This window comes from Eublepharis macularius, chromosome 11 (genome assembly GCF_028583425.1).
Source record: "Eublepharis macularius isolate TG4126 chromosome 11, MPM_Emac_v1.0, whole genome shotgun sequence".
Taxonomy (NCBI): Eukaryota; Metazoa; Chordata; class Lepidosauria; order Squamata; family Eublepharidae; genus Eublepharis; species Eublepharis macularius.
Window position 1 is genome coordinate 11,533,331 of NC_072800.1, and position 13,183 is coordinate 11,546,513.

Genomic DNA, 13,183 nt, shown 5'->3' on the forward strand with positions numbered 1-13,183 from the left:
TGAAAAGTGATCTCCGCTGGCTCTGTCTTTTTAAACTGCCCTTCCTGGCTAACATTGCTTCTCCCTACACTTGAGTATCCCCGTGTAAGATGTCTTGTGTAGACAGACTCTATGGAGATAGCGAAACTAGGCCCATGAAAGGGAGAAACATACAGTGCCCTTCCCTTGCTTCTATTTCCTTAATAACCGCATGTGCATAGAGTCCTATGCACCCAATATTCATCATCTTCCTCCCCCCTTCAATTTTTGAAGGATAAGAAGTCTCACATGATCAGGTGTATGCACATAGGAACTTAAGCGAATATGTATCTCTTAAGTGTAATAGCAAATATATTGAGCTGGTAGGAGCAGACCATAATTCCACGAGGTCTCCATGTGCAGAGTTTACTTAGTTTAGTTAAGCTAAGGATGCTTCCAACCTTTTTCCAACTCTGAATTTAAACTATTTTTAAACTCTCTTTTCAACAACATCCAGTATTGTCCCTACTTATGAGTTCATTTTTAGCAACTACGAACTCATTCTCTGTAATATGTTCCTTCATACAAAATATCTGTGTATATACAAGGTAAGCATATTAGAAAGAAACCAAGGGCCAAGCCATTCTCCCTGACAATTAGTTTTCTATGTGAAGGGAGGTTTCTCCTCTTACAAAGGAGTATTAAGGTCTGAACTGCAAGCCAGTGAACTGAGAGCCAATGTTCTGCAGTGGTTAGGGTGTCTGGTTAGGATTTGGGAGATCTAGGTTTGAATCTGCCATGGAAGCTTGCTGGATAACCTCAGCCCAGCCACTTTCTCAGCCTAACCTGCTTCACAAGGTTGTTGTGAGGATAAAATGGAGGACAGCGGGATGATGTAAGCTGCTTTGGGTCCCCACTGGGCAGACCAGGGCCGATTCCAGACGACTAACCCAAAGGCGCTGCACGCCGCCATGTTCCGGATCGCGACGGGGAAAACGCGCCAAACTCGCGTGAGAAAACGTGATATTTCGTGTTTTCCCCGTCGCGATCCGGAACATGGCGGCATGCAGCGCCTTCAGGTTAGTCGTCTGGAATCAGCCCAGGGAGGTATACATGGATGAATAATAAGTGATATAGCCAAGGCACAGATCAGCACCTCAGTGAGAACCGAATTTGTGTCTGAAAATGTCTGATCCGTGTACCTCGCTCTCTTTCCAAACTCATTAAAGGTGTGGCACATCGGCCACACCTTTAGTGTTTATCTAAGGCTACTCTTTTCAAATTACATAAATAGCCAAGATTTATCTCACTGGGATACCTGTGGCCCCCTCAAATTCTTCGAGTCATAAAAGCACCGACAGTGTTTGACCTGTATAGATGTAGGTGCCTAATGCCTACTCTGAAAGACCATAATGGAGAGGGGATTTTTCAACATCCCAACAATATTTCTTGGGCTGCTGCATCTACGACGTTTTGTTGAATAACTTTTTAATTTTTTAAGCTGTACTGATGTGTGTTTTCTGTTTTGACAAGGGACCAAAAGGAGACACCGTTGTTGGCCCGAGAGGCCCTCCAGGGGTACCTGGCCTACCCGGGCCTCCAGGGTTTGGGCCAGTTGGACCTCCAGGACCACCAGGACCACCTGGGCCACCGGGCCCTCCTTCAATCTATGGTTCAGGTCTGCTTATGTCTTCTTTCGGTTTGCTGCACATATCCCAGGGGACCCTGGTGTCAACCCCCCTCCCCCATTTTTAATTTAATGCAAATCAGTTTGCACAAGGGCGGGAGCTGAAATCCCCAGACCACATTGTTGCTGAACATCCCCACAGATCGCATCCTCTCCAGCATCTCTGACATATCCCTGTTCCGTAAAAGAAACAGCACTATATACTGTGCTTTTTGTTTTCTTTAAGCAGCTGCTGTACCAGGGCCACCAGGTCCTCCCGGAGAACCAGGATTACCAGGGGCCAGGAACTTGGTAAGATTAAACCTTGCTCTTAGGAGCTCGCTAAAACTCTCTCTAAGCACAATGGAAACATTAAAACTCTCTGCAAGCCTATGAAAAAAAAATCCCCAAATTGTATTCCAGGGTATATTTCTACCCCAAGCTAAATTCCAAAGGTGTCTTGGGTTAAAAGTAAGTAGCAGAAGTAATCATGTTTCAGAGTAGTCACACAACCAGAGCTTGAAAATGGGGTTTAACATGAGGTGGAATGTTTCCATTCAGTAGATTCACCCCATCCCTATTGCATATTGAACAACTCACACCAGTTCTGTTCTTTTGCAATGCTGTATTTTTTCTTCCATTTGAAACAATAAATATTGTATTTCGACTCTATGATGTTAGAAAACCAGCACACACTTTCATAAATTTGAAAGGAAAACATCTAACAATATCATCTGATGCTGTTTGTATCTTGAGGTATTTTCCTATCCCAGTAACATATGATTCTGCAGTGAGGTCACTGTTCCCAGTTTATGAAGAGGGGCTGTATCTCTCCATGGCACTTAAAGTGCTTCCTTGGGTCAGTTTTTCTTTAAAAATCACATGGCGTATTTATGTACCCTGATACATTATATGGACTGAGGTTAAAAAGCACTCCAATAATCAAAATCAGTATAGTCTTGGGGTGGTTTTGAACCCCAGGCGTTGCTTGTTTACAGAAAGAACCGAGGTTGTCTTCTGTGAATACAGAACACAGCTGGAAATGCCAGTTTCTGGTATTCTGGGCTTTCATATGGTTACCTGCAGGCTGGTAAAAGAGGTGGTGGAACTCATTGGGTTGGCAGCACACGGGGCAACTCCTGTCAGGAGGTTGTGCCCCTGGTACCACATGCACACGCAAAGTGCGTGTGTGCTCCTGGGACCGCACAATGATGTCACTTCTGGGAAGTGACATCATTGCGCAGGGCACAGCCACCACCAGGAGCGCTCTCACAAGGGGGGGGGAGTTTAAATTGCCCTTCGCACCGCTGGCAATTTAAATCCCCCCCCTTACTCCAGCTGTCTGGTGCCACTCAGATGGAGCAAGGGGGAGATTTTAAAGTTTAATGGTCATTGGCCATGTAACCATTTTCTAGGGGTGCCAGAACACCGTTCCACCGCGTTCCAGCTGAAGAAAAGCCCTGCCTGCAGGTAGACTGGGGTTGCTGATAGGCTGTGAGGCCCTAGCCCAGCAGCAGGGTCTCCACATAGTACCTGTACAACCATGATTTGCAACAGTTAAAAAAAGAGACTGCCGAGATCATGCAAATTTTGGTAGCCATACCTACAGAGCAGCTGTGGAAAGTCACCAGAGCATACATTCAGCTCCTCCATGTAACTCCAAGCCCACGTGGAGATAGATCAAGATGAGTAGCTGTGTTAGTCTGACTGTAGCAGCAGAAAAGAGCAAGAGTACAGTAGCAACTATGAGACTAACAAAATTTGTGGTAGGGTATGAGTGTTCATGAGTCACAGCTCATATCTGACGAAGTGAGCTGTGACTCATGAAAGCTCCTACCCTAACACAAATTTTGTTAGTCTCATAGGTGCTACTGGACTCTTGCTCTTTCCTACAAGCCCACGGGCAGCCCTTCACATTCCAGCAAGACAATCACGTGGGAGGCCAGCCAAGGGTCTGACCCAATCTCATCCTTCATGGCATTCTTTTTAAAAAGCATATTACCCAAATACCTGCATTTGGTAAAACTAAGTGACATTGACTTTGAAGACAACGAGCGGAACCACAAGTGACAAAAGGCACAGGTTGGACACTTGTCAGCTTCCCTCAAGTTTTGATGGGAAATGTAGGCAGCTTGGCGGAATGTTGGACAAGTGACAGTTGAAAAGTCCACTGGACAGCAGTCAGAGAGCCAAGCTGCGAGACCAGGATGCCTACATTTCCCATCAAAACTTGAGGGAAGCTGACAAGTGTCCAACCTGTGCCTTTTGTCACTTGTGGTTCCGCTCAACGTCCGCAATTTAATCTTATATACAAGAACATGGGTTTCTCTGGATTCCTTCATAAAGAATCCCTCCATTTAAATTCCTGTAAGATGGGGTCAGTATTTTCCAGGGACGTTTAGCTCCATAGAGGATCTTGTTTGTTCTCCAGCAGGAGAATTCTAACTCAGACTGCTATGCAAGAAGAGATGATACATAATTTAAGCAGCTCTCTTAGCTCCATTTGCCCTTTTCCCAAAGAACAAGCTTACAGATAAAGAACCGTAAGATTAAAATATTCCTTGTCTCACTTCATAAATACAAAGATATATTTTCCTTTTCTACAGGCAACTTTAAAAAATGAAGCATATTGCTGAACTGCAGAGTCTCTTGATAAATAATTTTGTATTTTTCTCCTACGATGGTTGCAGGTTTCAGTTTCCTAGAAATACACTTGGATACAATGAAATGTGCCAGTTGCTTGTCAAAAAAACAGGGTACATGAACGACGTAAATATTAATTCTTAGCCTTTAAATGAACATGTCCTGCATTTTTTAACGGACAACTCGCTGTCATATCTGGTAACCAGCCTCCTACCTCTGTTTGTTTTGCTGCTTGTGACTGTGCCGTGCTACTACCACTGAAACACACAAGCACACATACATGGCTAGGTGGTTTTCCCGCAATAATAAATGCTGTTTGCTCAGCCATGAAATTTCTTTGTTGTTAGTTATGTGTCATAAATTAAGCAGTAGAAAGGGGGGGGGTGATTATCCTTGAAAAGGTAGCGGTATTGTCTAATCATCCAGTATAGCTACTCTTTTAGTCCAACCAAACCCTTTTGAAAACTGGCAACATCACAAACTTGGTTCTATATTCAAGAGAGTGAGCTGATCGCTGTGGCAGAGCCCTGAACTGGTAAAGTTACTTCAAGGGAGGGAGTGGATCCCACCTTTGAACATTCCTGTGCATAGAAACCTCCATGCAAAAAGAAAACTAGCACTACGTTGAAAAAGTTCTGCTTCTCTTTGCTTGCTGTACTTTAACATAAAGGAACATTCCAACACGTGATCCTCCCCCTGCAGTGTGAAATGGAGACTTCCATTCCACCCCTTCAGTGTTCTGCTACCTTGCTGACACGCACTCACTTTGCAGGAGTAAATCAGGCCACAGCTGGAACAAAAGCCATCCCAAGCCCAAAGGCAGCTGTGGTTCTGGCTGCTCTTCCTTGCACTTTATTGCCACCATTTATTATTTTAAAATGCCGGTGTTCAGTTCAGTAGCACAGCCCATGGGAGTGGTCAGGGCTGTGCAACAGGCAGTGTAAATCCTCTTCCAAATTAGGTCATGTCAACTCTTCAGGGACAATATATATTCTAAGAAGTCTAACAGTGTGGGAAATATTAGGTATATATATGTGTGTGCCATTGAGTTGCAGCCGACTTTTGATGACCTCCAGGCAGTGAGAAGCAGAGTTCGTTTGCTATTGCTTTCCTCTGCAGAACAAACCCAGTCTTCCCTGGTGGGCCCTCATCCAAGGGATGACTGGGCCGATCCTGCTTAGCTTTCAGGCTCTGACCATCAGGCTATACCATGCTGCCTTCCCATATTAGGAACAGGAGAAAAGAAACTTGGCTTTTTTTGAGTATAAGAAGCTGCTGTACTGAGTCAGAACTAGATATGGGCACGATCCAAAAAATAATCCTGATTTAGCTGATCGTGATTCCGCGGTGCCGCCGAACCCTGGTTCCCGAACCTCACCGATCAAGTTCCGTTTCCAATGCAGAATCGGGAATCGAGAAGGCCGATGCGGGAGGGCGCCCCGCAGTTTCCAGCGCTAAAGGAATGGTGGGTGATGGCGGCCACCGGGCCCGCAGGCCCAGAGAGGTGGTGGGGGGTCTGGCCGCTCGCCGGCGGCACCCCCCATGTGCCCGGCCACCGGGCCAAAGTGGAGCAGGGCATATTCCCCGCCAAGGAAGGGAGGTGGGTGAGGAGATTCGAGTGCCCATGGCTACAGAAGAACATCCCCTTCCCCCGCCCTCCCCTCTCTTCTCCCAAATGGATGAGACGGGCGCACGTTTTTCTGGCTGCTCCGTGGTTGGAAGGAAGCCCTGCTGATCAAGGAAAGCTGGGCTTCCATTCGCGTTTCCAGGGCGACAGAAGGAGGGCAAACAGCTCCGACATTCCCCAGGCTCCATTTCCACGGGGCTCTGTTCCCTCGGGAACAGATGGCTGGCACCAGACTGTCTGCAGACTGCAATCCCGAACGTAAACCGATCGATCCGATCGAGACCCGATAGAGCGCCCCACCCGAGCGCTGAACCGGGAACCATGGACGGAACCGATCAGCCCGGTCCCGATGGCGCAAACGCCAAAATCGGGGCAATTTTCAGTCCGTAATTCCGATCGTGCCCATGTCTAGTCAGAACACCAGTCAATTTAGCCCAGTAGTGGCAACTGCTGTTAAGCAAAAGTCTTCCCTTTGGCTGAAGACTGAACTTGGCAACTTCTGCATGCTCTGTCACTGAGCTGTGGACCCTCCAATGTCTCCTCTAGGCATTCAGTGGTGCACACTCACACAGTACAAGTGACTAGTTAGGAAAGACTGTTGTTTCTTTTGATGGGCAGGCCCCTGATGATGCTTTGAAACGGGACTGTACGTTGGCTGTTTTCACACACGTTGGATAATGCATTTTCAGGGCACTTTGGCAACTGTTTGCTAAACTAGAGAATCCAGTTGCAAATGATTGCTAAAGAGCATTGAAAGTGCACTGAAAGCATATTTATTTATTTATGATTATGCTTATAGTCCAGTCTCCCCTCAAGCAGGCTCAGTATGGAGCACGTCAGAGTATAAAAACAAGGTAGCAAAATAGATAAAACAATTCCATCTCATAAAACTCAGCAACATTCATATTGCACAGTCCTCAGCAACCAAAACCCATGGGGCAGGTGGCGAGCTATTAGATGTTATCAGGGCTTTTTTTCAGCTGGAACACGGTGGAACAGAGTTCTGGCACCTCTTGAAAATGGTCACATCATGGCCGGTGGCCCCGCCCCGATCTCCAGACAGAGGGGAGTTTAGATTGCCCTCCGCGCCTCTGGAGCAGTGCGGAGGGCAATCTAAACTCCCCTCTGTCTGGAGATCAGGGGGTGGGGCCACCGACCATGTGACCATTTTCGCCGGTGATTTAAACTTTAAAAAACTCCCCCCTTGTTCCAGCTGACCCAAAGTGACGTCATTGTGTGGTCCTGAGTTCCACCACTGAGTTCCATCTCATAAAACTCAGCAACATTCATATTGCACAGTCCTCAGCAACCAAAACCCTTGGGGCAGGTGGCGAGCTGTTAGATGTTATAGAGATGCGGGGGGGGGGGAATGTCTAACATGTGTGAAATCAGCCATTATGTGTTGTTCCATGATCCTTTTAAAAGATGCTTTTGTTTCTTTCTTTGTATTCAGAATGTAGTTGTATTTATTCCACCCCAAGGGTTAAAAGAAGACGGGGATGGGGATTTCAGCAGGAAAATGGAGCAAGGGGGTTAAGGGCTAGGTTGTTCCTCTTTCTACCACCTGTATTCTGTGTTTTAAAAGAGGAAATGTTTTTTTTTTCCAAAATTTTATTAGGTGAGAATATTAATACATACAACTTTCAAATAACATCCCAATATCATTTTCCCCCACCCTTTCCCTCCCCCCCTTTTTCAGGACTTCCAGCAGCTTTCCAACCCTATATCTTAACCTATTCCTAATCTATCCTCTTTTTCTATAACTCATTATATCATGTTTACATTCTACTTTGTTCAACTAAGCCCTATCTGTTAACTTCAGAACTATTATTATTAACTTAAAATCTATTATCTATTACTTTCTGTTGACTTCAAATATATTTAAGTTTAAGCTAACAATTAAATAAAATATCTACTTTATTAATTCTACCAATATCTATTAACTCCAAATCCACTTAAATTTAGGCTAACAATTAGCTAATACTTCACTTCATATGGTAAAGATTCTGTCTCTCCTAGTAAAAAAAAAAAGGAACCATTCTAATAATTTTCAAATTGCCATAATTCCCCTTTCACGTCCCACTTCTTTTCTAAATATGTTTTCAATCTTCCCCAATCAGTAAAAAATTCTACTAAATTCTGATCTCTCAGCTTTCTTGTCATTTTATCCATTTCCGCCATGTACAGCAATTTATGCATCCAATCTTCAATAGTTGGTATTTCTTGCACCTTCCATTTCTGCACATATAAAAGTCTTGCTGCCGTCGTCATATAAAATAGTAATGTTCGGTATTGAGTAGGAACATCTTCCATACTTAAATTCAGTAGCAATAGCTCTGGGTTCTTCTTTATTTGGGTCTGCAAAATCTCATTTATTACTTCTATAATATCTCCCCAGAACTTTCTGGCTACTTCACACGTCCACCACATATGATACAATGATCCTTCATGCTTTTTACATTTCCAGCATTTATCTGACATGTTTGCATTTCCAAGCACAATTTTCTTAGGCATTAAATACCATCTATAGATCATCTTATAAACATTCTCTTTGATACTGGTACAAGTTGAAATCTTCCATGTAGTTTTCCATAAATATTCCCATGACTCCATTGTTATTTCTTTGTGACAATTAATTGCCCACTTCACCATCTGTACTTTGACCGTCTCATCCTCTGTATACCACTTCAAAAGTATTTTATACATTTTAGATATCTTCTTTTTACTTTCTTGTAGTATAGTCTCTTCCAGCTCTGAGTTTTTCCATTTGATTCCTCCTTTTGAACAATCCGAGTTGTAAAGGTCTCTAATATGTCTATATTGGAACCATCCATAACAAGAAGATAACTCTTCCTCCGTTTTGATTCTTATCATTTTTTGTTCCATAATCAAGATCTCTTTATATGGCAGACATTGTTCTTCATTATAGATAGCTCTCGGATCGATCAATTAAAAGAGGAAATGTTGATTACAAAGATCATAGAACTAGATACAGCATTGAGTTCCACCCTTATACTCTTGAGATTTTCATAGATATTGGGTGACTGCGTAAGTTGATGGTACATCTTAAACTTTTTACTGCAACTGTGGCTCAAATAAATGAGCTGAGCATTTCCTGAGGAGAGGTACCGCTTTTCACAACTACTAACCTGGCTATTATGGGGCAGGATTTGGATGCAGAGTGTGGACTGAGCACCAAAATAGTGGAGTACCACGTGCCCCCTGCTTCCCAGTTTGGGTTGAGAAAGCCCAGCAGCAAACCCCACAGAGTGGCACAGTAGAGTGTGTGGGGCTGGCTGTGCCCGGTGATGCCCATTGTACACTTGGTAATGCCCAGGCACTGCCATGCACTAGGGATGCTATACCTTATGCAGACTTATCCAGCTCGCCCCCTGTTGTGTCCTGAACTGGGGACCTCGTGCCTACAAAGCACATCTTGTGCCATTGTGCTGCAGCCTCTCCTGTCGCAAACAGCCTCAGTAACCAAATGTTCAGAATACATAAGTTCTGCCATGTTAAAAAAATAAATCTCATTTCTCAAACTCTTGATATTCTCTTGTCCAGATAAAAATCCCTCCCTTATGAGCCATTCTTTGTATTTGAACCATTTTCATATGTCCCCCCCCCCCCATGACAGGTAACAACGCTTAGAAATGTTGACACTATGTTGCAGAAAGTTCACTTAGTGTCAGAAGGCACATTGATCTATCTCAGCGAAACCAGCGAGATCTTCCTCCGGGTTCAAGATGGATGGAAGAAATTGCAGGTAACAGTTCGTTCTAGGCCGTGTCGCTCGCGCTACAATCCAAATAATGTGCTGTCTCCACTGTTTTCTGCAAGGAATAAGCTGACCCTTGAGCAGGGCTTTTTTTCAGCTGGAACGTGGGGGAACGGAGTTCCGGAACCCCTTGAAAAGGGTCACATGGCTGGTGGCCCCGCCCCCTGGTCTCCAGACAGAGGGGAGTTTCGATTGCCCTCAGCGGCGCGGAGGGCAATCTCAACTCCCCTCTGTCTGGAGATCAGGGGGCGGGGCCACCAGCCACATGACCATTTTCTCCGAGGGCAACCCACTGAGTTCCACCACCTCTTTTCCCAGAAAAAAAGCCCTGCCCTTGAGGTTAACCTTGGTGGCGGTGGAGAGTGCCCTTAAGTCATAGCTGACTTATAGCGACCCCTTGCAGGGTTTTCATAGCAAGAGACTAACAGAGGTGGCTGTCCATTGCATGCCTCTGCAACCCTGGTCTTTGTTGGAGGTCTTAGAGCCACGCTACAAGTGATGCCTGACACAGGTTGGACACTTGTCAGCTTACCTCAAGTTTTGATGGGAAATGTAGGCGTCCTGGTCTTACAGCTTAATTGAAGTTTACAGAAACTCCACACACACACACACACACACACACACACACAGTGGAGGGGAAGGGGGGGTGCCTGGCGAGAGCCCGACGCCTGCACTCACATGTTCTCCCTCCCATAGACTGCTGCTCTGTAAACTTCAGTTAAATGGAGAGCCAAGCTGCAAGACCAGGATGCCTACGTTTCCCATCAAAACTTGAGGGAAGCCGACAAGTGTCCAACCTGTGGCAGGCGTCACTTGTAGCTTGGCTCATCGCTTCTGAGATCTGACAAGATCAGGCTCTCCTGGGCTATCGAGGTCAGGGCAAGATCAACTTTAAATGATGTTTCATATAATTTCACACGACTTCTACTCTGGTTTCCATCTCATGTTTTGCTGTATTCCAGCTTGGTGACTTGATTCCCATCCCTGCTGACAGCCCCCCACCTCCAGCAATTTCAAGCCCAGTAAGTGTGTGTGCAATTTTCTCCCTGAGCGGGAGCTGCTGGGATGTTGACTGGACCAGTCATAGGGTTTCAGAAGCGTTCCTGCCTTCCATCATTAACAGGAAGTAATATACAACCCAATGAATATTTTGTTTATATTTACCCAAACCCACTTTCTTTCTGCCCCCTTTAGAGAAATAAGGATGGGCAAATTATGCATACATTAATCACTGTGTTGGCCCATAAATTGCATATATACTAGAGATAGCTATTAGAGATGGGCATGAAGCAAAATATGAACCAAAGTTCATCATGAACTGGGCCGGTTTTTGGTTCATGAACCAGCAGTTCATTGGATCTCATTTTTGATGAACCACTATGATTTTTAGAGCGGTTTGTATGGTTCGTTTTTGGTTGGTCACTGCAGATAGCCTGGCGCCAATCAATCTGTTACCTAGGCAACGGGGGGACGGGCTTTCTGCAGGCCCAGAAGTGACGAACCAAATGAACCAGTTCGTGAACCGGGCAAGTTCATGTCAGTTCATGGTTTGTGAAACATGATGAACCATGAACCGCAATGAACCTCCATTTTCCCAGTTCGTGCCCACCTCCAACATCTATATATAGTTTGATTCTTATTTCAGCAAGGGAATTGTTGCCCTTACAGGACAGAAATCTCACTTGGAGTGAAAACAGATATAACATTTTAAAGAGGAGTGAACTAGTTTGATCGTTGCACCACAGCTCTTTAAATACGTGTTTCTTCAGTAGGGGTGGGGGGAATAAGCCACAGAGAAAAGTTCGAGGTGTGATTCAGCTTCAACGGGGAAAACGCAGCTGTGGAAGATACCTATTGGCTAGCACCTGTGTGTCATCAAAACACTGCCCTGCAGTTTTGTGTTGGTTTTTTTTTATGTTAGTGACAAATTTCTGAGGCTGTTATATGGCTGTTTTATGGTTCTGTGTTGCTGCACTGGTCTTTTGCATGTGATGTTTGGAGTCTGTTTAAATTATATGTATTTAAAAATTGCCTTCATTGTTTGAATGAGCTCCCCCTCACTGGCAGTTTTCAAGAAGAGGCTGGATGAATACTTGTCAGAGATGCTTTAGGCTGATCCTGCACTGGGCAGGGGGTTGGACTAGATGGTCTGTATGGCCCCTTCCAACTCTATAATTCTATGTATAATTTTGCGAGCTGAATCAGATACTATTTGTTTACTGAAAATCTGGGATATAAATATCCTAAATAAATTTTGTGACCTCCAGCTCTTTGTTCTCTTAAAGTCTTACAGCTGTTCTTCACCCTTGTTTGCTCTGTTTTCTGTGCTTTATTTTAACCTTTATAATTTTGTTGTGTGTTAAACTAATAGGACTTTCAACCCCTTCCAGCACCATTTCCAGCTTCAAGTGCTGACAGAGGAAGACCAAGCGTAAGTAGGAGACTTGCATTATTAAGACTGACATAGACACTCTCTCTGTTGGCGGGAGGGTTCCCCCGCATGGTAGCGGCCCAATCCTGGCCGATTCAGGCCCGATCCTGGCCGATTGGGGCCTGTTTTGGCCATTTGGGGCCAGTTTGGGCCCAATTCGGGCCTGAAGCAGCCAGGATCAGGCCGCTGCTGGGCGAGGGAGGGTTACCCCATGTGGCAGCAGCTGTTCCAGGCCATTCCAGGCCACTTGTCCCAAAGCATTTCCCAGCTGATCGCTGCATCCCTTCATCCAGGTAAATCGGATTGGCTGAGAGAGTTTCCAAGCTGCCATTTCAAATGGCAGGCTGGAGCCTTTCCAGGGAACGCATCTAACTAGGCGGGAGTGCCTAGTCATGAGCAATTCTTCTGCCCCTCTCTGAGTCTCTCTACATGAGACATCTAACACGTGAAGAACACAAGTCAGGAGATGCAACGGTAGCTGGGAAGGGCAGTTTAAAAAGACAGAGCCAGTGGTAGGGCAAAGGCTTTGCTATACACTAGAGCTGTGTGGAGGGGCTGTGAAATGCCAGGAGGGAAACTTCAGCTCATTTTAACCTCTCCAGGTCCAAGCCTGGCTCTGGAAGGCAAATCCAGCCCATTTCCATTCCTTGCTACCCTCTGGTTGCAATCCCACACAGTTTTAGATGGGAGAGGTGAAACTGACCGAGCCTGTAGGGACTGCAGTGGTCCATCAGACAGATCCTCACTTGGAGATCAATATCTTGATGCTGGAGTGACTCATGTATATTTATGAGCCTTTGATAAATAATTTCCTGAACCAGGACGACAAGCTGGCAGAACCCGTCAGGCTCTTTGGCCTAATTTTGGCCTTTAACTGTAACCACTAGACAATGTTGTCTTTTGAAGAAACTCCACACAGACATCAACGACTCCTCAAAAGAACTAGTGAATAGAATCACAAAGTACATCTCTGGAGGACTTGAACAATTATCTATGTGGTAGAACTTTACCAGTTGGACTCTTGACTGTATTTATATATAATTGTACATTTTGGATATTTACTGGTTATTTAGATATTTA

At 45.0% G+C, this 13,183-nt stretch overlaps 1 protein-coding gene across 3 annotated transcripts in view; it reads left to right on the forward strand.

The window, feature by feature from the left end:
• The window catches only part of COL15A1 (collagen type XV alpha 1 chain), a 265,292-nt gene that overhangs the window by 240,930 nt on the left and 11,179 nt on the right, over nucleotides 1–13,183 (forward strand). For all 3 annotated transcript variants that reach the window (XM_054990908.1, XM_054990909.1, XM_054990910.1), the window contains 5 exons: nucleotides 1,492–1,636; nucleotides 1,875–1,936; nucleotides 9,532–9,660; nucleotides 10,635–10,694; nucleotides 12,044–12,103. In XM_054990908.1, the coding sequence (XP_054846883.1) occupies nucleotides 1,492–1,636; nucleotides 1,875–1,936; nucleotides 9,532–9,660; nucleotides 10,635–10,694; nucleotides 12,044–12,103 (456 nt within the window). The remainder of the gene's footprint in view (nucleotides 1–1,491; nucleotides 1,637–1,874; nucleotides 1,937–9,531; nucleotides 9,661–10,634; nucleotides 10,695–12,043; nucleotides 12,104–13,183) is intronic.